The sequence below is a fragment of the Triticum aestivum genome, chromosome 1A, assembly GCF_018294505.1.
Source record: "Triticum aestivum cultivar Chinese Spring chromosome 1A, IWGSC CS RefSeq v2.1, whole genome shotgun sequence".
NCBI lineage: Eukaryota > Viridiplantae > Streptophyta > Magnoliopsida > Poales > Poaceae > Triticum > Triticum aestivum.
This window is the reverse complement of record NC_057794.1, coordinates 32,011,912-32,038,273: the sequence shown is the minus strand read 5'-3', so window position 1 is coordinate 32,038,273 and position 26,362 is coordinate 32,011,912. Positions and strand designations below refer to the sequence as shown.

General features: G+C 46.4%; 1 protein-coding gene across 1 annotated transcript; it reads left to right on the top strand.

Moving 5' to 3' along the window:
- Positions 1-1,724: 1,724 nt before the first annotated feature.
- On the top strand, positions 1,725-26,264 carry LOC123082409 (vegetative cell wall protein gp1). The gene is made up of 4 exons (XM_044505011.1): positions 1,725-2,118; positions 18,935-19,398; positions 19,491-19,714; positions 25,376-26,264. The coding sequence occupies exons 1-4, from the start codon at positions 1,725-1,727 to the stop codon at positions 25,386-25,388; spliced, it is 1,095 nt and encodes a 364-aa protein (XP_044360946.1). The 3' UTR covers positions 25,389-26,264.
- The last annotated feature ends 98 nt before the right edge of the window (positions 26,265-26,362 follow it).

Below are 26,362 nucleotides of genomic sequence, written 5' to 3'. Positions count from 1 at the left end.
CGCAATAAGCAAATGACACAAGCGAAGAAAAAGTGAAGACTTTCTCCCGCAACGATTATGATGATACCATGCCAACTTTGTAACACACGAACATGCTACCATTGTCCGTTTTGTACATGCACATGCTATGTGGGTGAAATTATGATACCATGCCAACTTTCAACTTTTTCAGAGTTCATTTGAAATGCTTTCATGTCTTATGGTTCGGCCCTCGTAATACCATGACCATTAGTCCCTGGCCCATGCCAACTTTGAACTTTCAACTTTCTAAAACTAATAGCACTAACAGAAAGTTTATAATTTTGCTCCTCGCCCCTAGCCCATGACCATTAGTCCCGGTTTGTGCCACAAACTGGGACTAAAGGGTTGGTCCTTGTTGCGGGCAGAGTTTAGTCCCACCTCGCCAACCGAAGGGGGCTCACACCGGTTTATAAGCCCTTCCCTCTCTGCCTTGTTGAGCTCCTCTCAAAGTGAAAATAGATGCCCTAATAGAGAAAAGTTTAACCTAAATTCATAGTGAATTTCTCTGAAATTCATAGAAATTTACTATGAATTTAGGTTGAATTTTCTCTATAAGCGCATCTATTCTCATTTTTTAGTAAGTTAATCACAAACTTGTGATTCAAACAATTCAAATTTTAACTATTCAAATTTGAAAACTAATGGCACTAACAGAGAGTTTATAATTTTTCTAAAACTAATGGCACCAATAGAAAGTTTATAATTTTGCTAACCTAAAAGCAAACAGAATTAAAAATTAAAGCAAAAAACAAAAGAAAATAAATAATGCAAAAAACAAATCAAAAAACAGGAAAAAACTATTTTTATAGTAAAGTTAATCACAAAATAAAATGGCACTAACAGAAAGTTTATAATTTTTCTAAAACTAAAAGCAAAAAGAATAAGAAAATAAAGCAAAAACAAAAGAAAATAAAATAATGCAGAAAACAAAACAAAAAAATTGGAAAAAAATAGCAACAATAAGTATTTTGTTGTAAGTAGAAACAAAATAAAATAAATAAAGCAACAAAGAAAACAAAAAAACCAAAAAAAGTGTTTTCAAATTTGAAAACTAATGGCATTAACAAAAAGTTTATAATTTTTCTATAACTAAAAGCATAAAGAATTAAAAAAATAAAGCAAAAAACAAAAGAAAATAAAATAAATAAAACAACATAAAAACAAAAAAAATGCCACCTACTGGGCCCCCACGGCCTGAATACGACTAGAAACCCATCAAAGGGCCAGGATTCAGGCCCGCAGGAGGCACAGTAGGCCCACAGGGATAGCAGTGACAATTAGGCCCGTAAGCCTGCAATGGAGAGAAGCTCGAGAGGGGTGCGGCAGTGGGGCTTATAAACCATTGCGTACCCCTCTCAACTAGCAAGGTGGGACTAAACTTTCGACGCCGCAGCCGCACAAGGCCTTTGGTCCCGGTTGGTGGCACCAACCGGGACTAAAGGGGGGCATTGGTCACGGTTCATGGCACCAACTGTGACCAATGCCCCCCTTTAGTCCCGGTTGGTTTTACCAACCGGGACCAAAGGCCGCCGCTTCCCGCCCTTTGGTCTGCTGAAAAGAGGCCTTTGGTCCCGGTTGGTGGCACCAACTGGGACTAAAGGGAGCATTGGTCACGGTTGGTGCCACGAACGGTGACCAATGCTCCATCTATATATACAGCACTTGTGAAAATTTTGGTTCAGTTCTTCAATCCAGCCCCGACGATGCCGCCACGCTGCCCCTCTGCTCGCCTCGCCATCGCCGCTGTTGCCCCTGCCCCACCCCCGAGCGCGCCCTGCCTCGCCGTCATCGCCGGCCGCCCGTCCGCCGCCCCCGAGCACCCCCTGCGCTGCCGAGCCCGTCCGCCTCCCCCGAGCACCCTCTACACCTCGCCGTCGCCGCCCCTGCCCCTGCCCCGCCCTCGAGCGCGCCCTACCTCACCGTCGTCGCCGGCCGCCCGTCCGCCGCCCCAGAGCACCCCCTGCGCCCTCGAGCCCGTCCGCTGCCCTCGAGCGCGCCCCGCCGTCGCCCTCACCCTCGCCGACCCCGAGGCCGTCCTCGTCGCCGTCGCCCCCGACGCCGGCCGCCCGCGTCTCCTCCCCGATCCCTCCGGGGGAGGTAGCTACCGCCCCATCCTCCCCCCTTCCTTCCTTCCCTGCTCCTTAATTTGCATAATACTATAGATGTATGTATGATGAATTTTGATATTTTTTTGTTCATATATAATGTGGATGTCTATGTATGTATGGAATGATATCGATGGATGTATGTATATAGAACATTCGTAGAAAATATGACGAATCCGATATGACCAATGTCCCCCTCCGGTTCACTCAGGAACACTAACTCTCTCGGAGAAAAAAATGTTATCGGGGAAAAATGTTATCGGGGTCGAGGGTCGTCGAACATGAGAGGAAGAAGAGGATAAAAAAGAAGAGGAAGAAGAAAAAAAAGAGGAGAAGAAAGAATAGAGGAGCTTCTCCTCTATTCTTTCTTCTCCTCTTTTTTTCTTCTTCTTCCTCTTTTTTTATCGAGAACGAGGGTCGTCGAGGGTCGCCGAGCGGTAGAGGAAGAAGAGGATAAAAAAGAAGAGGAAGAAAAAAAAGAGGGGTCGACGGTCGCCTAGGGGTCGAGGGTCGAGAGGGGGTCTAGGGTCGCCGAGAGGGGTGAGGAAGACGAGGAGAAATAAATAAGAAGAAGAAAAAGGAAGAAAAAGAAGAAGAGAAGAAGAAAGGAATAGAGGAGAAGAAGAGAAAAATAGAATATATATTCTATTTTCTCTTCTCCTCTATTCCTTTCTTCTTCTCCTCTTTTTTTTCTTCTTTTTTTCTTCGACATGTGGGGGGGGTCGAGAACGTCGGACATTCATGAGAGAGCCGAGGAAGAAGGGGAAGAAGAGGGAGAAGAAGAGGAGAGGAAGAAGAGGAAGTCTTCTCCTCTATTCTTTTTTCTTCTTCTTCCTATATGTATTAGTTTTTTTATTTAGGTTGTTAATTAGTAGATATTAATTTTGTTCATATATGTATGGATGCATGTGATATGTATGTATGTATGTATCGGGTATGTCATTGTCGATATACCCCCTACCTGATAACTTCGACATGAGGGGGTCGAGAGGGGGTCTAGGGTCGCCGAGGGGTCGAGGGTCGTCGAACATGAGAGGAAGAAGAGGATAAAAAAAGAAGAGGAAGAAGAAAAAAAAGAGGAGAAGAAAGAATAGAGGAGTCTTCTCCTCTATTCTTTCTTCTCCTCTTTTTTTTCTTCTTCTTCCTCTTTATTTTATCGGGAACGAGGGTCGTCGAGGGTCGCCGAGCGGTAGAGGAGAAACCCTAAATAGAAAGTATCGTCGGTGTGAGATACATGTACCGTCGGTGTCGGACACTACATCCACATCCCACAAGTGGCGCGGGCTTCGACGCCCACGTCACTTGTGGGACGTGGATGTAGTGTCCGAAACCGACGGCCACATGTATCTCACACCCACGATACTTGCTATTTAGGGTTTCCTCTACCGTTCGGCGACCCTGACCCTCGACGACCCTCGTTTCCGATAAAATAAAGAGGAAGAAGAAGAAAAAAAAGAGAAGAAGAATTCTCTTTTCTTCTTCTTCTTCCTCTTTATTTTATCGGGAACGAGGGTTGTCGAGGGTCGCCGAGCGGTAGAGGAGAAACCCTAAATAGAAAGTATCGTCGGTGTGAGATACATGTACCGTCGGTGTCGGACACTACATCCACGTCCCACAAGTGGCGCGGGCTTCGACGCCCACGTCACTTGTGGGGCGTGGATGTAGTGTCCGACACCGACGGCCACATGTATCTCACACCCACGATACTTGCTATTTAGGGTTTCCTCTACCGCTTAGTGACCCTCGACGACCCTCGTTCCCGATAACAAAAAGAGGAAGAAGAAGAAAAAAAGAGAAGAAGAAGAAGAAGAAGAAATTTTTTTCTTCTTCTTCTTCCTCTTCTTCTCTTTTTTCTTCTTATTCCTCTTTATTTTATCGGGAACGAGGGTCGCCGAGGGTCAGGGTCGCTGAGCGGTAGAGGAAACCCTAAATAGAAAGTATCGTCGGTGTGAGATACATGTGGCCGTCGGTGTCGGACACTACATCCACGTTCCACAAGTGGCGCGGGCTTCGACGTCCACGTCACTTGTGGGACGTGGATGTAGTGTCCGACACCGACGGCCACATGTATCCCACACCCACGATACTTGCTATTTAGGGTTTCCTCTACCGCTCAGTGACCCTCGACGACCCTCGTTCCCGATAACAAAAAGAGGAAGAAGAAGAAAAAAAGAGGAGAAGAAAGAATAGAGGAGTTCTTACTCCTCTATTCTTTCTTCTCCTCTTTTTTTTTCTTCTTCCTCTTCTTTTTTTATCCTTGAAGCGTTGTTGAGGCCACCCCAAACCCTAGAGAAGCAGTGTCGAGGCCACCCCAAACCCTAGAGAAGCAGCGTCGAGGCCACTAATTAATATTAGTTCTACGTTTGCCACTAATATATCCATCTGTCATGTTTGAATAATAATTGCCATGTTGTCATTATTTGTAGAAACTATGGACACCGCCCGAGACGAAGTACAAGAAGAGTTGTTGGGGGACATAATCGCACGAGGAAGTGATGCCGTCGTCTCGTTGTTTCTCAATGACACCGATGGTCTGGAAGCAGCTGGCTATGATTATGATGGCTCCGGTGACCTAATGCCGGTGCAAGAAGGAGACCGTGAGGACGGCTCCGGTGACCCAATGCCGGTGCAAGAAGGAGACCGTGATGACGTCTCCGGTGACCGAACCGAGTCCGGCCAGGTATATATATTAGTTAAGCTTCTGCTGACTAGCTAATTGATGCATTCATTGTTTTGGTATGTACACATATTAATTAAGTCTTTGTTCTTTTTTCTAGCCCTCCGGATCGAGCACAACTTCGGTAAAGAGACGAGGCCCGAAGAAAAAGTTGAGCTCGGATGAAAAGTTTGAGATCATAGCAATCGCGCCCGACGGCCAACCGATTGAACCCCTCCGGACAAAGAGCACATTTGTTGCTCAGTGCGGGGTTTTGGTTAGGGACAAGATCCCGATCAGCATCCAGCAATGGTTAAAGCCGGCTACAGAAGACCCTGAGGTGTCTTATGTCAATGATATGCAGAAAAATGATCTTTGGACTGAGCTGAAGTCAAATTTCACCCTACCGCCAGAGGATGATCCAGAGAAGCCAGTTAAAGAGCAATTAATCAAGTCTTTTGCTCTTAAGAGGATGGCAGAACTATTCAGGAGGTGGAAGAAAGAGCTGAATAAGTTTGTCGAAAATAAAGAGACACCAGAATTCAAGGGCAGATATGAGAAGATCAGAGATCACTGGCCCGCATTTGTGGCCCACAAGACATCGGAAAAGAGTAAGAAGATGTCGGCGACAAACAAGCAAAATGCTGCGAAGAAGAAGCATCACCATCGCATGGGGTCAGGTGGCTACCTCGTAGCCCGGCCTAAGTGGGCCAAGACTGAGAATGATCTGGTTGATAAAGGGATCGAACCAGAGACAATTAACTGGCCAGACCGTTGCCGGACTTGGTTCTTCGGGGCTGGCGGAACCTTGGACCCTGTAACAGGGAAGTGCATTTGGACGAACGATCAAATGGACATACCAGTCAGGAAGCTTCAGCAGTATATCGAAGCAGCGTAGCAAGGGACATTCTTTCCAGATAGAGAGAACGACGAGCTCACAATGGCCCTCGGGAATCCTGAGCACCCTGGACGGACACGAGGCATGCCAGGCTCCATTCCGTGGAAGGTTGGGTTTCCGGACGCAGGCGGTTACAAATCCCAGGAGAGGAAGAAAAAATTGCAGCAGACCCAAATGCAGGCACTGCAAGCAAGGGTACAAGCGATAGAGGAACGAGAAGCAAATCGCAGCAAACGTACTGCCGAAGCTTCCCCCGAAGCTACTCCGCCATCTCAATGGAGAAGCAGCGTGGCTTCCACCGAGCTGCTTCAGCCGGAGCATGCCTTGACGGCTCCTGCCAGCTATCCCATGGATGCTATCACGGAGTCTCAAAATTGCCACCTTATGACGCGATGGATGAATTTGAAGGTCAAGGCGGCTATTGGCTCTGTTTATACTACTGAACCCGGCGCAACTTTTCACTGCCGGCCGATTCCAGCAGGATATGCTAGGGTGATGGTGGATGAAATAGCGGAGGGATTTGAGGACCTCCAGCTTGACCACCCTACCAGTGAAGGGGAGACTAGGCTGGGGTCTGCTTTGAAGACTCCATGCCTATGGAGGAAGGAGCTCATCAACCTTCCGAACTGGACGCCTCCGCCTCCTCCTCCTCCTCCTCCGGCAAGTCAGGGCACTCCGCCTCCTCCTCCGGCGAGTCAGGGCACCCGCCTCCTCCACCGCCTCCTCCTCCAGTGAGTGACGATCAGGGCACTCGGCCGGCTCCTTCTCCGGCGCGTGGCGGCACTCCACCTCCTTCTCCGCCTGCGCCGACGCGCCCGAGCAGCCAGCCTCCTCCTTCTCCGCCTCATCAGCAAGGGCGGAAGAGACCTTCCACCGCTCCGGCTGCTCCGGCGCGTCGTAGTCCTTCTCCTCTGCCTCGTAAGCAAGTAAAGAAGACAACCGCTCCGTCTGCTCTGCCGGCGTCTAGCAGTACAGCCAGAGGCAGGAGGACATACAGATTCGGTCCTTCTCTGAAGACTCCAGAGAAGTTACCATACGAGAGGACCCCGGAGGAGAACACCGAGATCGCGCGAGAAGAATTGGGGAACTTCTTTGAAGGGGTGAAAGCAAAGAAACATCCACCTCCAGAGGAGAAGGTAGATCCGGTGAAAGCGAAGCGCACTCTGGCTACCCTGACAAAACCACCCAAGTCTCCGCCGAAAGGAAACTATGAGCGCGTTATTGGAAAGGAATTTGCCGAAGCGGAGCGGTCGGGAAGTACTGTCAGTGATCAAAGGCTGAAAGAACGATCAGCTGGGAAACAAATTGCCCAGCTCGGCGAACAAGGGAAGCAATCGTGCCCCCCGCTCAAGGTGCCTAGCAACAACGTCGCTAATGATCCGAGGATGGTGCCCGTTTATAGCAATCTTGGCGATTACCTTCCCGACGATGTACATTATGAACCCATGGAGGTGCAGATACAAAGATACGAGTACGGGAAGCCTCTCGTCAAAGATGAAAGATCTCTATCAACGATGATGCGAAGATTGCATGATTGGTACTTGAAAATCTGCAGAGACTCTGGGGGAGGAGTACTTTGTATGTGAAAGTTAAAAAGGAGCATGACCTCGTTGGAATTGAACTGTTGCCTGTTCCATTTGAGGAGTTCTTTCAGTTTTTCAATCAATTGGCCCTCGATAAAACAACGGTCACCTGCTACTGTCTGTAAGTAGTACTACTTCTGTCATTAAGTCTCTCTATATAGCTCAGCTCTTTCATTGCATGTATTTATAATCATCCTCACTATATTATGCAGATTGAAGATCGCCGAATTGAAGAAAAGACAAGTCGGTGATATTGGGTTCATTAACACATATCTCATAGATGCAACTCAGGTTAAATTTCATGCCGCAGATACCGAGGCCAACTTGCTACGATCGTTGGTAATAAATGAAAACAAAGATATAATACTCTTTCCTTACAACTTCAAGTGAGTGTTACTGTCTTGTGCGTATTCGGTTTCCCTTATATATTAGTCAAGGTTATAGTAATGTAATTGATGAGTTATGCATGTGTGTGCAGTTACCACTATATTCTCCTAGAGATTAAGCTTGAGCAGGGACTAGTAACTGTCTTAGACTCAAGACGAAAAGATCCCCAGGACTATGCGGACATGACTCAAATGCTCGAGAAGTAAGTTAAATCGATCATTATCCACCATATCAGCAACTTTGTTCATTTCCTGATATATCAAGTAATTGTTTTCTTTGTCTGGCAGGGTTTGGAAAAAATTCTCCAAAAAAGCTCCAGGACTCCCGAAGAAGCTGCAATTTAGACACCCGAAAGTAAGTACTATAGTAGCATGTTCCGCGCATCTCCTATTGATTTGGCATTCTTGCTTATCAGTTTGATTGACCTCTATTTCTTGTAAAGTGGTTGTGGCAGGAACAAGGGAATGATTTCTGTGGATACTACGTTTGCGAGTCCATCCGCCACACGACCTGTGAGCGGGGCTACACTGACGAACAATATGAAGTACGTAAATAACAACATTCACAATTTTATTTTATTACCATCATTTGTGTTGAGTTTCATTCATTCATATATATATGTATTGACCCCCTTCTTCAAATTAGATGTTTCGGAAGCGGGATGAACTCCTAGCACCAGCTCGCATGCGAGCAATTCAAGAGGAATTGGCGGCATTCTTTCTTGACCACGTGATCGCTGAAGACGGAGAATACTATGTGGACCATGAGTCCGTATGATTATATTTGTAAGAGATAATTATTGTATATATGTAGCCGGTAGTGTCGGATAGATATACGAGAACTTGTTGTTCGACCAATCTCTCGGAGAAGGAGAGGTGGTCGATATCACTTCTCTCTGTATGCATATATGTTCATGACGATCTTCTGTTTCCTTCGTTTGCTTACTAGCTAGCTAGCGTGTCTAGTCCTCTCTATACGTATGTATAGTACGTAGCGTCGACCAAGCACGGACATAAGAGAGGACACTTCTCTCTATTAATTATAGCTAGCTAACACAATATATGAAACACCTAAATTAACCCCCCAAAACCCCCAAACCCCCCCCCCCTTTCAAAAAAAAACAAAAACCCCAGCCATCGAAATGCTGACGCGTGGATGCCTATTGGTCCCGGTTGGTGCCACCAACCGGGACCAAAGGGTCTCCTGCCTGGGCTCCGCTCACAGGCCACGTGGAGGCCCATCAGTCCCGGTTCTGGATTGAACCGGGACTAAAGGGACAGGGCATTAGTACCGACCCTTTAGTCCCGGTTGAGGAACCGGGACAAAAGGCCCTTACGAACCGGGACAACAGGCCCTTTTTCTACCAGTGAGAGTAGATGGTAAGTTTACCAAGTAACATCGCATAGCATAAACCTAACCGATGATCCTCCCCTCATCCCCATGTGAGAGAGCGATCACCGGTTGTATCTGGCACTTGAAAGGGTGTGTTATTAAGTATCCGATTCTAGTTGTCATAAGGTCAAGATACAACTCCAAGTCGTCCTGTTACCGAAGATCACGGCTATTCGAATAGATTATCTTCCCTGCAGGGGTGCACCACATTTCCCAACACGCTCGATCCCCTTTGTCCGGACACACTTTCCTGTGTCATGCCCGGCTTCGGAAGATCAACACGTCGCAGCCCTACCTAGGCACAATAGAGAGGTCAGCACGCCGGTCTAAATCCTATGGCGTAGGGGTCTGGGCCCATTGCCCATTGCACACATGCAAGTTGCGAACGCGGCTGGCGAGCAGACCTAGCAACCTCCATTACAAAGGAAGTTGCGTTACGCGGTCCAACCCGGCGCGCGGCCTCAGTCGCTGACGTCGCGAAGGCTTCTGCTGATACCACGACGTCGAGTGCCTATAACTATTCCCGCGTAGTTGGTTAGTGTGTATAGGCCAGTAGCCAGACTCAGATCAAATACCAAGATCTCGTTAAGCGTGTTATCTTGAAGTCACCGCGAACGCCGACCATGGCCAGGCCCACCTCTCATCTGGGTGGTCTCAACCTGCCCTGTCGCTCCGCCACAAAGATCCACACAGAGGGCCGTCGGGAAAGTATGTCCTTCTAGCCCCCAATTCGCGAATCAACCGCGGGTACTCAACGAGCCTACCCGACTTTAGTCACAACATATATCATGTGTAATTGACATAGCATATCCCCGTGATCAACACCCGATGTGATCACGGCCCGATAGTATAGCATGGCAGACAGACAAGAATGTAGGGCCACTGATGATAAACTAGCATCCTATACTAAGCATTTAGGATTACAGGTAAGGTATCAACAGCTGTAGCAACAATGACAGGCTATGCATTAGAATAGGATTAACGGAAAGCAGTAACATGCTACACTACTCTAATGCAAGCAGTATAGAGGAGAGTAGGCGATATCTGGTGATCAAGGGGGGGGGGGCTTTCCTGGTTGCTTTGGCAAGAGAGAGGGGTTGTCAACACCGTAGACGTACTGGGTAGCAGAGGCGTCGGTCTCGGTGTCTAGCGAGTGAAGAGGGGGAAGAAACAATAAATATTAAGCAAACAGATGCATAGCGATGCATGACATGACAAGTAGCAGTGCTAGGGGTGCCCTAACGCAGTAAGAGGTGGTACCGGTGAAGGGGGGAAACATCCGGGAAAATATCCTCGGTGTTTCGCTTTTTTGGACAGATGAATCGGAGGGGGAAAGTTGCATGTTCGCTATGCTAGGGATGCATGGTGGACGAACGGGCTGCGTATCCGGATTCGTCTCGTCGTTCTGAGCAACTTTCATGTACAAAGTTTTTCCATCCGAGCTACGGTTTATTTTATATTAGTTTTAAAAGATTTAAATCATTTTTAGAATTTATTTAATTCAACATTATCCAAAATAGTGTTTGCTGACGTCAGCATTGACCTGGTCAACCTGACAGGTGGGTCCCGCATGTCATACACTACTTAGTTTAATTAGGGTTTAGCTAATTAATTATTGTTTAATTAAATTAACTCATTAATTAGATTAATTAAACAAGATAATTAACTTAATTAATTCGCTAATTAATTAATTAATTAATTAATTTTATTAATTGATTTTTATTTTATTTTATTTTTCTTTTTTATAAAAACGTTCTGGGCTGGGCCCCGTTTGTCATAGGCCCTAGGGGCCTTAGCGAGCGCCGGCGTTAGCGGGTTCGGGTGCAACGGGTGGCCAACACCCGTTCGTTCAGGCGCACGCCTACGGGCGGTTGCGGCGGCCGGCGACAGGGAGGCGTGGGTGCGAGGGCTGTAGCGGCGACGAGCAGGGACGGCGGCTCGCCGGTCGAGCGGGGAGTGCGGCCGCAGGGGGTGCTCGCAAAAGGGGGGTGTACGGCCAGGAGCGAGAGAGGGCGCGGTGGGGCAAGCGGTGGGCGCTGCCAGTCGCGATCACCACGCGGGTGCGCAGCCAAGGGGAACGGCAGACGAGGCCACTGCGGTTGCGCGGCGAGAGAGGCACGGGGCGCGGGCGACGAGCGTGTGCAGCGGAGCGAGGCCAGTGAGGCGCGGGCGGCTGCGGCGACGCGGGAGCGAGCACAGCGGTGAGCCACGGGGCAGGGGCAGGCCAAACGGGCGGCGCATGGGGGGCGCACAGAAGCAGCGGGGCGAGGCGACGACGGAGGCGAGGCGGCGCGGCCAGAGCGAGGTGGGAGCCGCGGCGGGGGTAGCTGAGCGCGGCCACCGTGCGGTGGAGCGGCACGAGCGATGCGCAGGTGCGATGAGCACGGCGAGGCGAGGTCGCACGAGAGAGACAGAGGAGGAAGGGCGCGCGCTCACATCGGGTTCGTAGGGACTGGGTAACGGTGCGTGGGGAGCGACTCGGGGAGGAGGACGAGGAGGTCATGCGTGGGGAGACGGGGAGGCGACGGCGGGGACAGGCGGCGCCGGCGATGGGACACTGGGACGAGGCGGCGGGGTCCGGGCGCGATGGACAATCCAGGCGGCGGCGATGGCCGGCTCCTCCCTCGATCCCGATCCAGTCGGGGGAGAGGGGAAGATATTTTTGGAGAGTGGGGGAGTGTGGGTGGGTAGTGGGGGAGTGGGGGAGGTTATGGCGGTGGGGTGGGCCGGCCTGTTAGGTTGTGGCCCAGTTGGGCCGGCCAGCTGGGCCACAGATGGCCCAGTGGGGGGGTCTGCCTCTTTTTATTTTTAGTTAGATTTGTCTTTTCCCTTTTTTATTATTTCTCTTTTCTGTTTTAATTCACTTTGTGCATTTAAATATTTTATAAATTTGTGTTTTCTTTACTATAATTACCTATGCCATTTTTGGCACGCTCTGAACATTTTGATTTAATTTTTGGAAAACTTTTATTATTTAACTTTATTTTAAATTTAAATTTGAACCGGTTTTGAACTAACGGTAGATTAGCAATAGTAACCGTGGTGACGTGGCACCATTTGCGTGGAATTACTGTAGCTTGATTACCCGGGCGTTACATGAGTCCTTACCTTCGTCGAGGTTCCAATCTTTAGAGTTGTGTTTAATTCTTTCCAATAAATCTCATTTCAATTCAATAGTCTTCATCATAAAAGAGATAGCACAAGAAGTATCGAGCATGGTGCGATTGTTATCAGAAAGATGAGCATATAAATTTTGAATAATCATTTTTCTTGAGAGCTCATGATTGGGGCATGAATATAACATTGATTTAAGCCTCCCCCAAGGTTGAGCGATGCTTTCTCCTTCGCGAGGCCAGAAATTATATATATAATTGCGATCACGATGAACAAGATGCATAGGATAAACTTCTGATGAAATTTCAATTTCAATCGTTTGTAGTTCCATGACCCCGTATCATCACATAGCCTATACCATGTCAATGCATCTCCCTTCAAAAATAAAGGGAAGACCTTCTTCTTAATAACATCTCCGGGCACACCTGCAAGCTTAAATAATGCACAAACTTTATCCACATATATTAGGTGCTCATCAGGATGTAATGTTCCATCTCCTGCAAAAGGTTTAGCTAGCAGTTTTTTTATCATACCCGAAGGAATTTCAAAGAAGACATTTTCATTTTCATTTTCATTTTCAGTAGGTTCAGTAGGTTGAGGAGCAACTCTTTGCTCTACTGGTCGGGGTGAAGATACCCCGAACAAGCCCCTCAGAGGATTACTTTCCATAGTAACAAGTGACAGTAAATTTCAGCACACTATATAAATTTTTCCTTACCAAATTTCACCTACCAAAGGCGCTTCACTCCCCGGCAACGGCGCCAGAAAAGAGTCTTGATGACCCACAAGTATAGGGGATCTATCGTAGTCCTTTCGATAAGTAAGAGTGTCGAACCCAACGAGGAGCAGAAGGAAATGATAAGCGGTTTTCAGCAAGTCTGCAAGCACTGAAATACTAGGTAACAGATAGTTTTGTGATAGGATAATTTGTAACGAGTAACAAGTAACAAAAGTAAATAAAGTGCAGCAAGGTGGCCCAATCCTTTTTGTAGCAAATGACAAGCCTGGACAAACTCTTATATAGAGAAAAGCGCTCCCGAGGACACATGGGAATTATCGTCAAGCTAGGTTTCATCATGTTCATATGATTCGCGTTCGGTATTTTGATAATCTGATATGTGGGTGGACTGGTGCTTGGGTAATGTCCTTACTTGGACAAGCATCCCACTTATGATTAACCTCTATTGCAAGCATCCGCAACTACAACAAAAGTATTAAGCTAAACCTAACCATAGCATGAAACATATGGATCCAAATCAGCCCCTTACGAAGCAACGCATAAACTAGGGTTTAAGCTTCTGTCACTCTAGCAACTCATCATCTACTTATTACTTCCCAATGCCTTCCCCTAGGACCAAATAATGGTGAAGTGTCATGTAGTCGACGTTCACATAACACCACTAGAGGAGAGACAACATACATCTCATCAAAATATCGAACGAATACCAAATTCACATGACTACTAATAGCAAGACTTCTCCCATGTTCTCAGGAACAAACGTAACTACTCACAAAGCATATTCATGTTCATAATCAGAGGGGTATTAAAATGCATATAGGATCTGAACATATGATCTTCCACCAAATAAACCAACTAGCATCAACTACAAGGAGTAATTAACACTACTAGCAACCCACAAGTACCAATCCCGGACTTGGAGACAAGAATTGGATACAAGAGATGAACTAGGGTTTTGAGAGGAGATGGTGCTTGTGAAGATGTTGATGGAGATTGCCCTCCCCCGATGAGAGGAGCGTTGGTGATGACGATGGTGATGATTTCCCCCTCCTGGAGGGAAGTTTCCCCGGCAGAACAGCTCCGCCGGAGCCCTAGATTGGTTCCGCCAAGGTTTTACCTCGCGGCGGCGGAGTCTCGTCCGGAAAGATGGATTGTGTTTTTTTCCTCATCGAAAGACTCCATATAGCAGAAGATGGTCATCGGAGGGCCACCAGGGGGCCCACGAGGTAGGGGCGCGCCCCCCACCCTCGTGGGCAGGGTGTGCCCCCCTGGTGAACTTCTTGCGCTCAGTATTTATTATATATTCTGAAAATCACTTCCGTGAAGTTTCAGGACTTTTGGAGCTGTGTAGAATAGGTCTCTAATATTTGCTCCTTTTCCAGCCCAAAATCCCAGCTGCCGGCATTCTCCATCTTTATGTAAATCTTGTAAAATAAGAAAGAATAGACATAAGTATTGTGACATAATGTGTAATAACAACCCATAATGCAATAAATATCGATATACAAGCCTGATGCAAAATGGACGTATCACAAGGGCCTGCTCGCCTGCGCTCGCCTCGGCCTGGCTCGCAAGAAACTGCCGATCTGAGCGTTTCCAGCGAGCCAGGCCCAGAGGTGCTTTAAGTTCCGTGCTATGCAGACCCAACAGTGTATGCAGCCAACCAAACAGCACGTTTCCTTCCCGTGCGGGCCTGGTTAGGCCTTATGCAGGCAACCAAACACGCCTTATGTAGACATAGTACTACCTACTAGCTACAGGCTCCGATCGGCCGGTTCACAGTCGCTTCACTCCGGTTGTAGCACGATCGAGATACGGACTAGCGCGTGTTAGACATAGAGATATTTTACATACATCATTGTTGCGGTATTTAACATCGCGATCGCCATAAACACAGGGGAAATTCCAGTTTACTCAAGTTGAAAACTCATGTCTGCTTTTTTTTGAGACACAAAAAAACACATGTTTGCTGCCACTTTGGCGCCTGACTACTACGAAGATGTCGTGTACAATGCCGGCCCAATATGCGCGATCACCAGTGGTGGAACCTGCTTTGTGTGGGATCCTAAAACATAGGCTTAGGGCATGATAACCAGTGCCTCCACCGATCATATCTGTCGCGCATAGGCTTTCTTTGATGAACTATACAGCCGGTGCGGGGTGGGGGTGGGGGGTGTTGGATCATGGGGGGTGAAAGCCGTGTGCACTACTAGGGAAAATTCTAGAAGTAGCGTGGGTTAAAAGCCTAGCAGTAGCGTGGGCATCCGCGCTACTAGTATAACACTATTTTAACAGTAGCGCCGGTGCCTCCTCGCTACTGCTATCCATATATAGCAGTAGCGCGTTTCAGAATACCGAGCTATTGCTAAAAGCTGCAGCACCGTTTTTTATAACGCGCTACTACTAAGGCCGTGCTACTGCTACACACATACCCTATGCTACTGTTATTATTTCCTGATTTTTTCTGCAGCGTATTTACTCTGTTGTGACCACACGGGAAATTTCTTGGGGTCATATCTTCTATCACACTGGGGCTTGTCGGCCTCTAGGCACCATGGGGGTGCCGGCGACGATGCATGCCCGGCGTGGTGACGCTGGTGGACGTGGTGGTCATCTTCTTCCAGAGATGGCTGGCCAGATGCTTGGTGATCGGATCTCGAGATCCATCATCTAGTCCCGGCTACGAGTAGGGGAGACATGGTTGTCGGTGAAAACCGAGCAAACGGCAGGCGATGGCGACGTTCTCGTCGTTACCTTAATGGAGGCATCGTCGTGTAACTACTGTCGACCCACTCGTGCTGCTCCGGGGGAAACCCTAGGATCTGGTGTTCCAAATCGGACGATGGCGGCACTGTGGTGTCATTTCTCTCTTGGGAGCATTGTTTGTGGAGCAGCGCTAGAAGTCAAAGGCAGGAGGTGGAGCGACTTCGTCTTGCACGGAGCTTCGGTGGAGATGCAAAGTCATGCCTGACCAACAGGTGCTACGCTTTGTCATGCCTGGTCGGCAGGTGCTACGCACGAAAGATCTTCCAAGGACTTCAAGCTGTGTCGGCTGGTGATACTTGGCAGCATGGCGTTGAGGTGTATTAGTGGCGACCGCGATGTGCTTAGCTGTTTGCGCGCAGGGAGGAGGTGCTATTGGGCACCGTGGTGGCGTCGACGGTAGCTAGACCGAGCAAGGTTGATGCATCAGTACAATTCTGAAGATGAAGCGGTGGCAGTTGGCGGCGGCGGCCTCTGAGAGCACGCCGGACCAGTGTGTGCCCCAGACCCGGCAAGTGGCTAGGTTGGGGTCTCAGGTCTTAGATGTTAGGCTTGGCTGCGATGTCTGTTTGGTATTAGGCACAGGCTATCTGCATCCCTTCATCAACTGGATAGGTGTAGCGACAGTTTGTTGCTTAGACAGCGGCTTAGTCTTACTGTTGTAAGACTTTGTAAGGTCTTGTGAGAATAATTAATAAAGTGGCCGGGTGTCATCCTCCTTTTCTAAAAAAAATCTTCTATCACACTAAGTGGGATCATTGATGTGACTACTAGACGTTGGCATGTGGAGAAGCTCAAGCTCCTATCTTTAATAGACCCATCGGGTCAGTCTCTCAGAGATGCTCATAGAGATAGGGTGTTCATGCGTGTAGTTTTTTATATACGAAAAACTACTGTAACTAGATAAATAAGTAGAAAACACTTTTATTTTTCTACACTATCGACCCTATGCAATTAGCAGCATTAAAACAATAATATAATGCACATTGTTAACTTGTGATGATGGGTAAAATAATCCATTTTGACAAGTTCTGAAAAATATGGTAAAATAACATGTTTTTGATACTCTACAAAGGCGATTCATGTGGAGTGCACACAATCACTGAGCCTTGGCCGAACAACCTAAACGAAAAGTAAAAGCACTACATTTTCTTTAGGAAATGACTTTAGCTCACTCATGAAGATAAAAAACATTTGAACACACCTCGTCATAAAATCCCTCAAAGAGAAAGGAAAATATGATTGAAACATGAAGCTAGCATATGTACATCGATGATTAACTAATGAGGCATGCGCTCAAGATAAAAGGATAAAATGTTGAGTTTTCACTTAAAATCACACCTTGATGAAAACTTTCTTCCATCATCAACATGCCAAATTTTGCAGTTAATGGGGTATATCATAGATCAACATCAAATATGTTTTTACGACTAGGAATAAGATGGTGATTGAGAAGGTTTTTCCGAAGAAGGCATCTGGCTCCTTCAATTTCCTTGCTTTCTTGCAGCACTGGCACCCGCTCTCGAGGCAGCGTGATCGCGATCGCCTTGGCCTGATGATGGATGCGCTTTTGGCTTCGACGCGTCGGCTGTCGTCCCCGTAGGGCCACTCTGCGGTAGCCACTAGGTGGCTCTTTTTTCTATTTCTTTTATGCTTTTTGGGCTTGATTGTGCCGTGGCCCCAGCCGTTATCTGTCGGTTGTTGTTCGAACTTGGATCATGTGGACCGTTGCTTTATTTATAAAGCGGGGCGAAAGCCTATTTCGAGGATGGTGGGGTTTCATTCCATGTTCGTTGTTCTTCTAGTGTAGAGGGTTTAGATTTCACATATACCAAGAAGTAATCTTTGTATTCCAAAAAATAAGTTTCAAATAGATTTTAGTGTAATAGCAGTGTTCTACAAATAGTTCAGTATACTCGATGATGATTCATCTATCACCAATCATATGTAAAAATTCCGTCCGTGTGCTCTTAGATCTGCCGCAACAAAGTAGATTTGTTTTTGTCATCACTAATTCACTACAAAGGTGCCCAGTCCGATCAGATTGTCGTCATTACGAGGTACCCAGTCTGACCCACCAAGTGCATTCAGAGTCATATGCCAGACCATCCTCACGAAGTCACACTTCAGCAAGACGTGGTTTACCGTCTCGTCACGATGATCACATAGAGGGCAAAAACCTCCTGATGTGGCAACCCCCTCCGGGCTAGACGGCCTGAGGCCCAACACTTATTCTCAAGCCCAGGCACGCAAAGAACCCTCGCGCCCATTAAACTTTGTGGCATAGGCAGATCTCACCAAGAAGGAGCCACCCTTCTCCCACACCAACATATAGTGTTTGTCTCAAAAAAAAACCAACATATAGTGTCTGGCGATCCCATGGTGAGCTTCACATTCCCAATTCGAGCCCAGAGCGACAAGAACTCCCGAAGGGCGTCCATACCCATCTCTGGCCCCACATCAGCCGCCCAAGCTCCAGCGTGCAACGCCAAGGATACTGATCGTGAGGAGCGAACTTTCTTGGTGTGGCAAGCTAAGGGGAATTGTGGAGAAAGAAAAAGGAAAAACAATCGCGCAGTAGGCGAGGAAGAAAACATATGGGCGGGAAGACTCATGACTAAATAAGAAGCATGGGGCCCATGAATGTTTGTTGCTTGTGTGAGCAAAAAATCTGCGTGGTTCTAGGCTGTCCAAATACAAACACTGTACGGGAATGTTTGGCTTTTGGGTGTAATATACACCCTATATGAAAAACTACTACTGATTTTCAAAACTTCCAAATAAACTAGACCTTCTATTATTGTGCTCGTACATATAATGTTTTTGGTGGAGGAATAACTTTCATGGTATTTTTGGTGAAAAAAAACAAAATCAACAATATACACAAGTTACTATTCACACTTTTTATCCTTGATTTTTTTGCCCTGATGTGATGTCTACGAGAGCTTTTCCTTCGCAAAACTTTTTATACGAGCACAATAGAATGTCAAGTTTTTTCAAAAAATGACTCAGATTTTTTTGGATTTTTTTTCGTAATTACTTCTGTTTGCATATCCTCAGGTGTACTATATACACACCCAAGAGCCAATGGGTATTTCCCTTCGAACATTAGGCTTCCATGAAAAAAAAATACGAACATTAGGCTTTCTTTGAGCAAAGTTTCCCACTAGGGCTGTCGGGTCCGAATCGACCTCAGGCAGCCCGGCCTTGTTTCCTGGCTGGCCCAACACCCGAGACGTTCCTTTCAAAAAAAAAATCACCTGAGACGTTTCCAAGCCGGCAACTCCGCCCTCAACAACGCAGAGGAACCCCCAGACCCCCCACCCAGAGAAGAGAAGGCGGCGAGGAAGAAGAAGAGCGCGGAGAAGGCGGCGGCTTTGGAGTGGGCGAGGAAGATGTTGGAAGACGCGAGTGTCAATGACGGAGAATGTTGGGAGCCGAGGGCGATGACCGAGGAAGACGTCGCGGCAGCGGCCGTGTACAGAGCCAAGGCGGAGGAGGCGCGCAGGAGCCATGAGCGAAGGGAGCAGCACGACGCCGTGACCAGGTGGATCGCCACGGGAGACCCCGAGGCCGTCCAGCGCTGCAACCAGTGGATGGAGCAGGACATTGAGGCCATGAGGCTCAAGGACATCGCCCCACCGAGGATCTGTCGGACTGGGAGGCCGTCGAAGCCAAGAGGCATCGAGAATTCTGGGAGTTTCTATGGGCCGACTCCTTCGGCTCCTGGGAGGACACCAGTAAGCAAACCCAAATCCCCTCCCCCCTCTTGATCATTTGCTCCTGGATTAATCTCTGCTAAGCATCTTGATTGGTTGACATTGATCTGCAGCACCTATCCTGCCCATGCGTTACACGGACGAGAAGCCTCCGCGCGGTACGGCCTACCCCGTGCGAACTCTGCAGGTCTTTTCGGTCAGCGTTGCAGCCATCAAAGGTGGATTGGACTGGCCTCTGGATGTGTATGGTGTCGTCGCCGCACGCGACTCGTTGGATCACAATCGCAACATTATCTTCCACCGCACTAGGGATAACTGCCAAACCATTGACAAGAAGGTTCGTATTCTCCTCGCTGAATTAATGTTATTTGGTGCCATATTATTGTTGCCTCCATGATGTTACTTCTATAGGGATATATATACTCTTAGGCTTTCTGGAGATGAAATACACATATCCCTGGCATTGACTCTCTCCAAACTATTATTTCACCTACTATACTAATTAATATCAATATAGATACACATAAGTTTGCACGAAAATGCTTTGTGTATGATGAAAAGCTGTCCAACCTGTGTACGACGCTCATCCAGGCCATATATCTTTATCTTTATCTTTACCTACTAATAAAGCAGCTAATGCTTCTGCCCGTACGTCGTCGGCGATTTTGCAAGAAAGTCCCTGTGCTCTTTTGTATTCAACCCGCAGTCCAAAGCGAACCGGTATGAAGGGAAAAAAACACAGCCAGGCTCTGCCTCGGGCCGCTTCCTGCCCCGCCCCGCGCCGCCGGCCGCTTCCTGCCCCGCCCCGCCCGCGCCTCCGGCTACCTCCTGCCCGGCCCCGCCCGCGCCGCCGGCCACCTCCTGCCCCGCCCCATCTCCTCCTCATCCGCGCCCGCAGGTAATCAACCCGCAGTCTGACCGTAAGTGAAAAAACGTTTCGTACGCAGCCCAGACTCCGTCGTTAAAATTGCTGCCCACAGGAGAACGAGGGTTCCTCCGCCGCTGCGCCCCACCCCCTGCTCTGCGAGAACGACGGTCCCTCCGCCGCGCCTCCATCCCTTGCTCCGCGGTGCCCGTCCTCGCTCCCCGGCCCCCGAATGCACACAAGATCGACAGGATCCGCCGCATCCCTCACAATTTTTTTCCAGATCGAGATCGATGGGGATCGACAGGGGCGACAGTGATGGGGAGTTGGATCTGTGTGGCGGCGTGGTGGGAGCGCGGGGAGGGGTGCTGTGGTGGCGGAGGCGACCGGCGCCGTAGATAAGCGCTGGGGAGTTGCCGATGCAATGGCCGAGCGAAGGGGAGAGCCGTCGTGGTGGACGAGAATGACCACCATGGATTCCTCGCCCCAAGTCATGATCCAGTTGCTGCCGCTCTTCGAAGCCATCTGCTCCATCACATCGGCAACCTCACAGGTCACAGCCTCCCATCTGGAACCTTGATGTCGTTTTAGTTGCCGACACTATGCAACGGTCCTTTTTAGTGCAATGCTTGCTTAGCACTAATAGGTAGAACATTCATCAATCAAGCGCATGTACCAACATGATGGTAGATTTTTTTATTGGCTCTTCTCTAATCTGCAAGTCATATATTGTGGCAGCGCTGGGTAGATTCTTATTGGCCCGTGTTGTGGTGAAAACATGCTGTGGCTGATCGCTTCATTTGCTAACATTGATATATGTATGCTGCTGATGGGTCCTGAACTCCTGATATACACTGCCTATTGCTGCTAAAATTAGTATTGCTACTCAATTTGATAGTTTAAGTGGTAATGGATGGCGAGATTTTGTAGTGCTCATATGCCAGTTAGTCAATTGTCCTTTCTGTGCTGAATTAGAGAATATTGCCCATATGTTAATCAGCTGCTCCTTTGTATAGTTGTCAGTTTATGGCTCTAGGTGTAGCTTCATTTATGCATATTGGTAATGTTGTGTTGATTTCTTTTGGGCGGAGGTTACTTCATCAATGAGGGGCCGGAGGGAGAGCTTGGCAGGGCGGCATGACGGGCTGGTCTGCACCAGCAGAACGGAGGGAGAGATTGAAAAAGAGTGTCCGCCTGCAGTGGCACGGAAGAAGAGTTTGAAAGCAGCACGGGCGGCTGCTCTGCGGCTGGTATTGAAGGTAGAGCTTGGCAAGAGAGAATGGGAGAGCTCTACTGCCTCGAGCATCGCATCCAGCCCCAATGGCATCATGCCCACTTGCCCGGGTAAGCTTCTTCTCTGTTCCAATTCTTGCACTTGTTGGTTTTTTACTTTCAGAGCTCTGGGAAATATCAGATGGTGTGTGTCTTCTTTGATGGTACAAGTATTTTAAACTGGCACCGTCTGATAATATATGATTGCTATAATGAACAAAGGTTGTATTTTTTAATTGATTGGTACGCAATTGTTGTCTTAGCTGATCACTTGCTCATTTCCATTCTTGAAAATGCAAGATTATTAATTTCCTTATAAGGATATATAAAGATAGAGGCAATCTTTTTAAAACTTTTCTGAAATCTGATATAAATGAAAATGTCTGATATTCAAATTAGTTAGATTAGTTTCTGTACTCCTAGCAGTGCACCTAAATTTGAGTACCAATGTTTCAGGGTACTATTTTGTTTTTTGAGAACCAAGTAAAAGACACAGTTCCAGTGTGATCAGCTAAGAGTTTATGTACACAACATCGATTCTATTTTTCTCAAACCATTTATTTTAGCTTGGATAAGTGGTGTTTTGTTGTTCTACGGACTGAATTTGTTGACGAACATGGCTCGTGTGTATTAATTCATCAATGTCTCTGGCTATCCTGCAGTACAAGGCAGACCATAGATTCCTCCCGATGAAGATTGATGTGGCGCGATGGAGAGCTTGGTGTGTGCGGCCTGCTGATGGCGCTCGGGCCGATGGTGGCTTAACAACGCATGTTCTCTTATCGTCCTCATGCTCTCTGCCCTTAATTTTATCTCTCCGATTCTTTTTTGGTTACATGCACATGTGATTGAGGCAGGACAACAGGAGCAGCAAGAAGCATCGACAACTATGAGCTAGCTGCTAGCAGTGCCCCCCCCCCCCCCTCATGTACATGGATTTGTAATGGCCAAGGAACACTTTCGATTCTTTCTTTAGTGTTTTCACTATCAATCCATATTTGGTGAACTTGTTCTACTGTTCATGAGCCTCCGCCCAGAACCTGTCTGATGTCATGCGTACGACGGACTGAGACACGTTCTAATTTTCTGGTGAAACTCTTACCTCTATTTAGAAAATCCAAATGATGAAACAAGTGTATTCAAGGTTGGATCTGCACCTTAAACATGTGTACCTGATGTTCCAAGCTGCCGGTGTTCACAGCTAAGGAGTAGGCAAGGGTCCATGGTTCATTTGATTTCGTGGGGATTATCCAGTACAATGCGATCTACACTGAAGCCGATCTGAGCCAGGTGGAATAGAAGTTGATAGATTATTCTGGCGTCAGGGCTTCAATATATATATCAGTCAGAAGTCTTGCAATTTAACCAGTTTATGCCTGATATTTTTGTCTCTACATTTATGTAGTAAGCTCAAGGCATCAGGTACGCTTTACATACAAGGTCTCGTTCAGTTTAGTTTCCCATGTAGTGTTAAATTCTGATGAACTATATTCAGTACAAATTGTAAGCTAAAGCAGATTAAAAAGATAATAAATATGCTCAATCCATGTTCAGTTGCTAAACTGATCAGGAACTACACTTCAAAGAGCTAACTGTTCACAATAAAATAGCCATAAATTTGTCAGTGTTTAGGGTATTCATCCACTCAGTGTCATGTTTCTGAATTTTGTGATCCGGAAAACATTACTGGTCATTTCATAGTAAGATTATAGAGTTGTTCTCCCTTTATTTTGCATATCTACTCACTTGCTTATAGTAAATAAATAATTAAATAGTCGGAACTGGTAATTTCAAGGAAAGAAATAAGAATCTCATGGTCTTTGCTATCGCACCTGTACTGGAGATTGGTCTTTCAGTCTCCATGCCAATCCATGTCTAGCCTGACTGGACTCTTCCAACTTTTGTCAAGCTACGTTCCAAGTTTCATATTTGAAATAGCTTATGTTTTATAGGTAAAGGCACACAAGTTTGCTGTTTAATATGACCATCAACTTATTAACAATCTGTAGAACATCAGAATACTTATATGTTTAAGTTTTTGTAAATGATGAACAACAATATAATTTCATGCTTAAAATCACAGCTTGGGTTAAAGGCGTGTGATTTGTTTTCCTCCCGTTGCAACACACGTGCATTTTTGCTACATACTCTCTCTGTAAAGTAGTGATCTGAACGCACTTATATTTCTTTACAGAGGGAGTACTTTCATCAGAAAAAAGGAACGCACAGATATTTTAATTAGTTTTCTTTCATGTTGGCCTTAACTAACAAACATGTTCTCAGCAATTTCTCCACCTTTGCCATGGGATGGGAACCAAGCTTACACAATAGAGGCTATTGAGTTGTATTGTCAGGTCTGTTTACGTATTTTGTATTTTACTTGAGAGTGAACCTCTAAGGCTGTACCTTCTTTTAAGTGCTAGCACCTAGAGATGATTTGAATTTTCCTCTTGTAAATGTCATGAGGCATGGCCACAACCTCTCCGTAGAACATTAAAACAAACATTGATCTCCCTGTCATGAGGCATGAGCCACAACCTCTCCGTAGAACATTAAAACAAAACATTGATCTCCCTGTGGGTAAACAAACATTGACCTTTTGATTTATTTTTCCACTAGACGATTGTGGACCATGTGCAGAAGGAGCGTCCATTCAAGCACATTCTAGCAGGATGGTGTGCAAGTTCCTCTTTTTCTTAAGCTCAGGTTCCTCTTTCTTGCATGAGTTATTCTTAATTATTGAGTTGATTTGCAGGATTTACATCAGATTGGCACAATTTGATGAACTTGAATTGTTTTATTTGGCCATTATATATTTTTTGAGTTTTTTTGTTTGCCCGTTGCAACGCACGGGCACTTTTACTAGTATAATATAACATATGCAATGGATGGTGAACATAAACTGTGGTACCATTGTCGGACAAAATTGAGATATCACAACTCAAGTTTGCGGGAGTCTGTGACATTGTTACGAAGTTCCATGCATACACTGGTGATTGTAAAATAGCCATGGCAAATCTGATCGCTACTCGGAACTTGCTTTATGAAAAAAAAATGCTAGTAGCTATATACCAAATGATCAATCCATGAAGTATGGATAAGTCTCCTAGTGTAACAAAAAAGTTCTAAGTTCTCAAAGGATTTCACATAACAAATCAACATGGAGATGAAATACATAGTCTGTTTTCAAGTCTTGTTATATATATCCACGTTCAAGTTTGAATAATCAATGTGCATTTCTAATATGACTTAGTGTAGCTTTCTTCCAGGTATAGGAGTATCCTATGGAGTAGTGCCTGCAACTTTTACCCTCTCTTGACTGTTTCCCTTTGGGAATTGTCCCTCAGTTTGTTTGTGACCAGCATTCATTTCCTATGTACTTGATAATTTTTTGTGTTCTCTTGTGAAAATGCTCTAGTGTTGTTTGGAATCTGATCTCTTAGATATTATTAGTTGCAGAGTATATATGCACACCAAGAAATGCCCCTTTTTTGTTTGCCTCTAAAGCGTTTGCATCCCGTACATAGTTTTGAAGTGTATGTTTTGACAGTGATGTTCAGCTCTTGCTTCTTCTTTTGCTTCAATCTACATATTATTTGTTTAAAATGCAAGGGTTTTAAAGATTTGAAATGCTCGCTGACCCAACTCAAATTCATTGGCTCTTACCTCCAGCAAATTCTGCCTTTTCTGTGTTTGCTACCCACATATGTTTAATTCAAGCTCTTGTTATTAAGTCTAGCTTAAGTGGTTTACTTGTCAATGGACGCATTTTTTCTTGACATCAGCTTAGATTGGTTATATTCGCACCAGTCTTGCTCAAGATAAATGATTCATAACTTACATTCTGAATTTTGCATGCAGAATCCATGTCTGAGACGGACAGGTCCTACCCGCGCTGTTGTTGTTGTGGATCCTGTGTACTTTGAGGTTAACTTGCGAGTAAAGGGCAAAACTGAATCTGGGGATAGAGATTTGAGCTATCTGGCTGTTTATTATCGTGATTCTGGCTCTAGCGAATCGTACGCGTTTAAAAATGTCAGCACTAGCAAGCTTAGCACAGTGGCATTGATGTTGGGTGATATTGTTCATTCAGTGGAGGCCACCATCAGTGTGAGAGTGGTTCGTGGGGAATGGTCGGAAGGTTGTAGAGGTCTAATTTTTGCCAATACCGCCAGTATCGACGCCCAAAAAATTGAGTTGCTTGCGTTCGGAGATGATAAGTTGCCTGTTGTAGCTAATGGCACGATAAAGCTTTCACGGTGTGTTGTATCTGTTGAAGCTGATGGAGAGTTGAGAGTCTGTGTCATGGCAAGTAGCCTGGAGGATCAAACTGTTGAGAGAGATTCAGAAGCATTCAAAGCCAAGAAAGCCTCCAGGAGCAGGTGAATACTTGAAGTTCACTCTTGTAAGTTGGAAGTCACCATCGCATGGTCTTTTGTCCCGAACTAGCAAAGACTGTCTGGGTTTTGTTGCTGGATGATTGTTATTGCCCTACTGATGGCCTCTGGTTTATCTCAAAGTGGTACCTGTGTGTTGGATGTTAGTTGTATCCTGGTTAGATGTGTCTTGACTAGTATATGTAGTGTGGGCAAGCTAAGATATTTGACTATGTAATGTAGTGTCCTAGTTAAATTTGTCTTGACTAGTATGTAATGTGGGCAAGCCAAGATATATTTGACATGTAATGTGGACAAATTAAGATATGTATTTGACTATGTAATGTGGACAAATTAAGATATGTATTTGACTATGTTATCTCTTGGAGGCGCGGGTGAAGGGGATCACAAATTAGGAAGGGGATTGGCATTCTGGGGTGGCTGCTCTGCACTGCAGCGTCCCTTGAGCCAG

What these genes read in the sequence shown, in the direction of transcription:
- LOC123082409 (XM_044505011.1), top strand. Translation starts at nt 1,725, where the DNA reads ATGCCGCCACGCTGCCCCTCTGCTCGCCTCGCCATCGCCGCTGTTGCC. An exon ending in CCCCGATCCCTCCGGGGGAG is followed by an intron (nt 2,119 to 18,934) that starts GTAGCTACCGCC and finishes GACGTTTCCAAG; the next exon opens with CCGGCAACTCCGCCCTCAAC. An exon ending in CGGCTCCTGGGAGGACACCA is followed by an intron (nt 19,399 to 19,490) that starts GTAAGCAAACCC and finishes ATTGATCTGCAG; the next exon opens with CACCTATCCTGCCCATGCGT.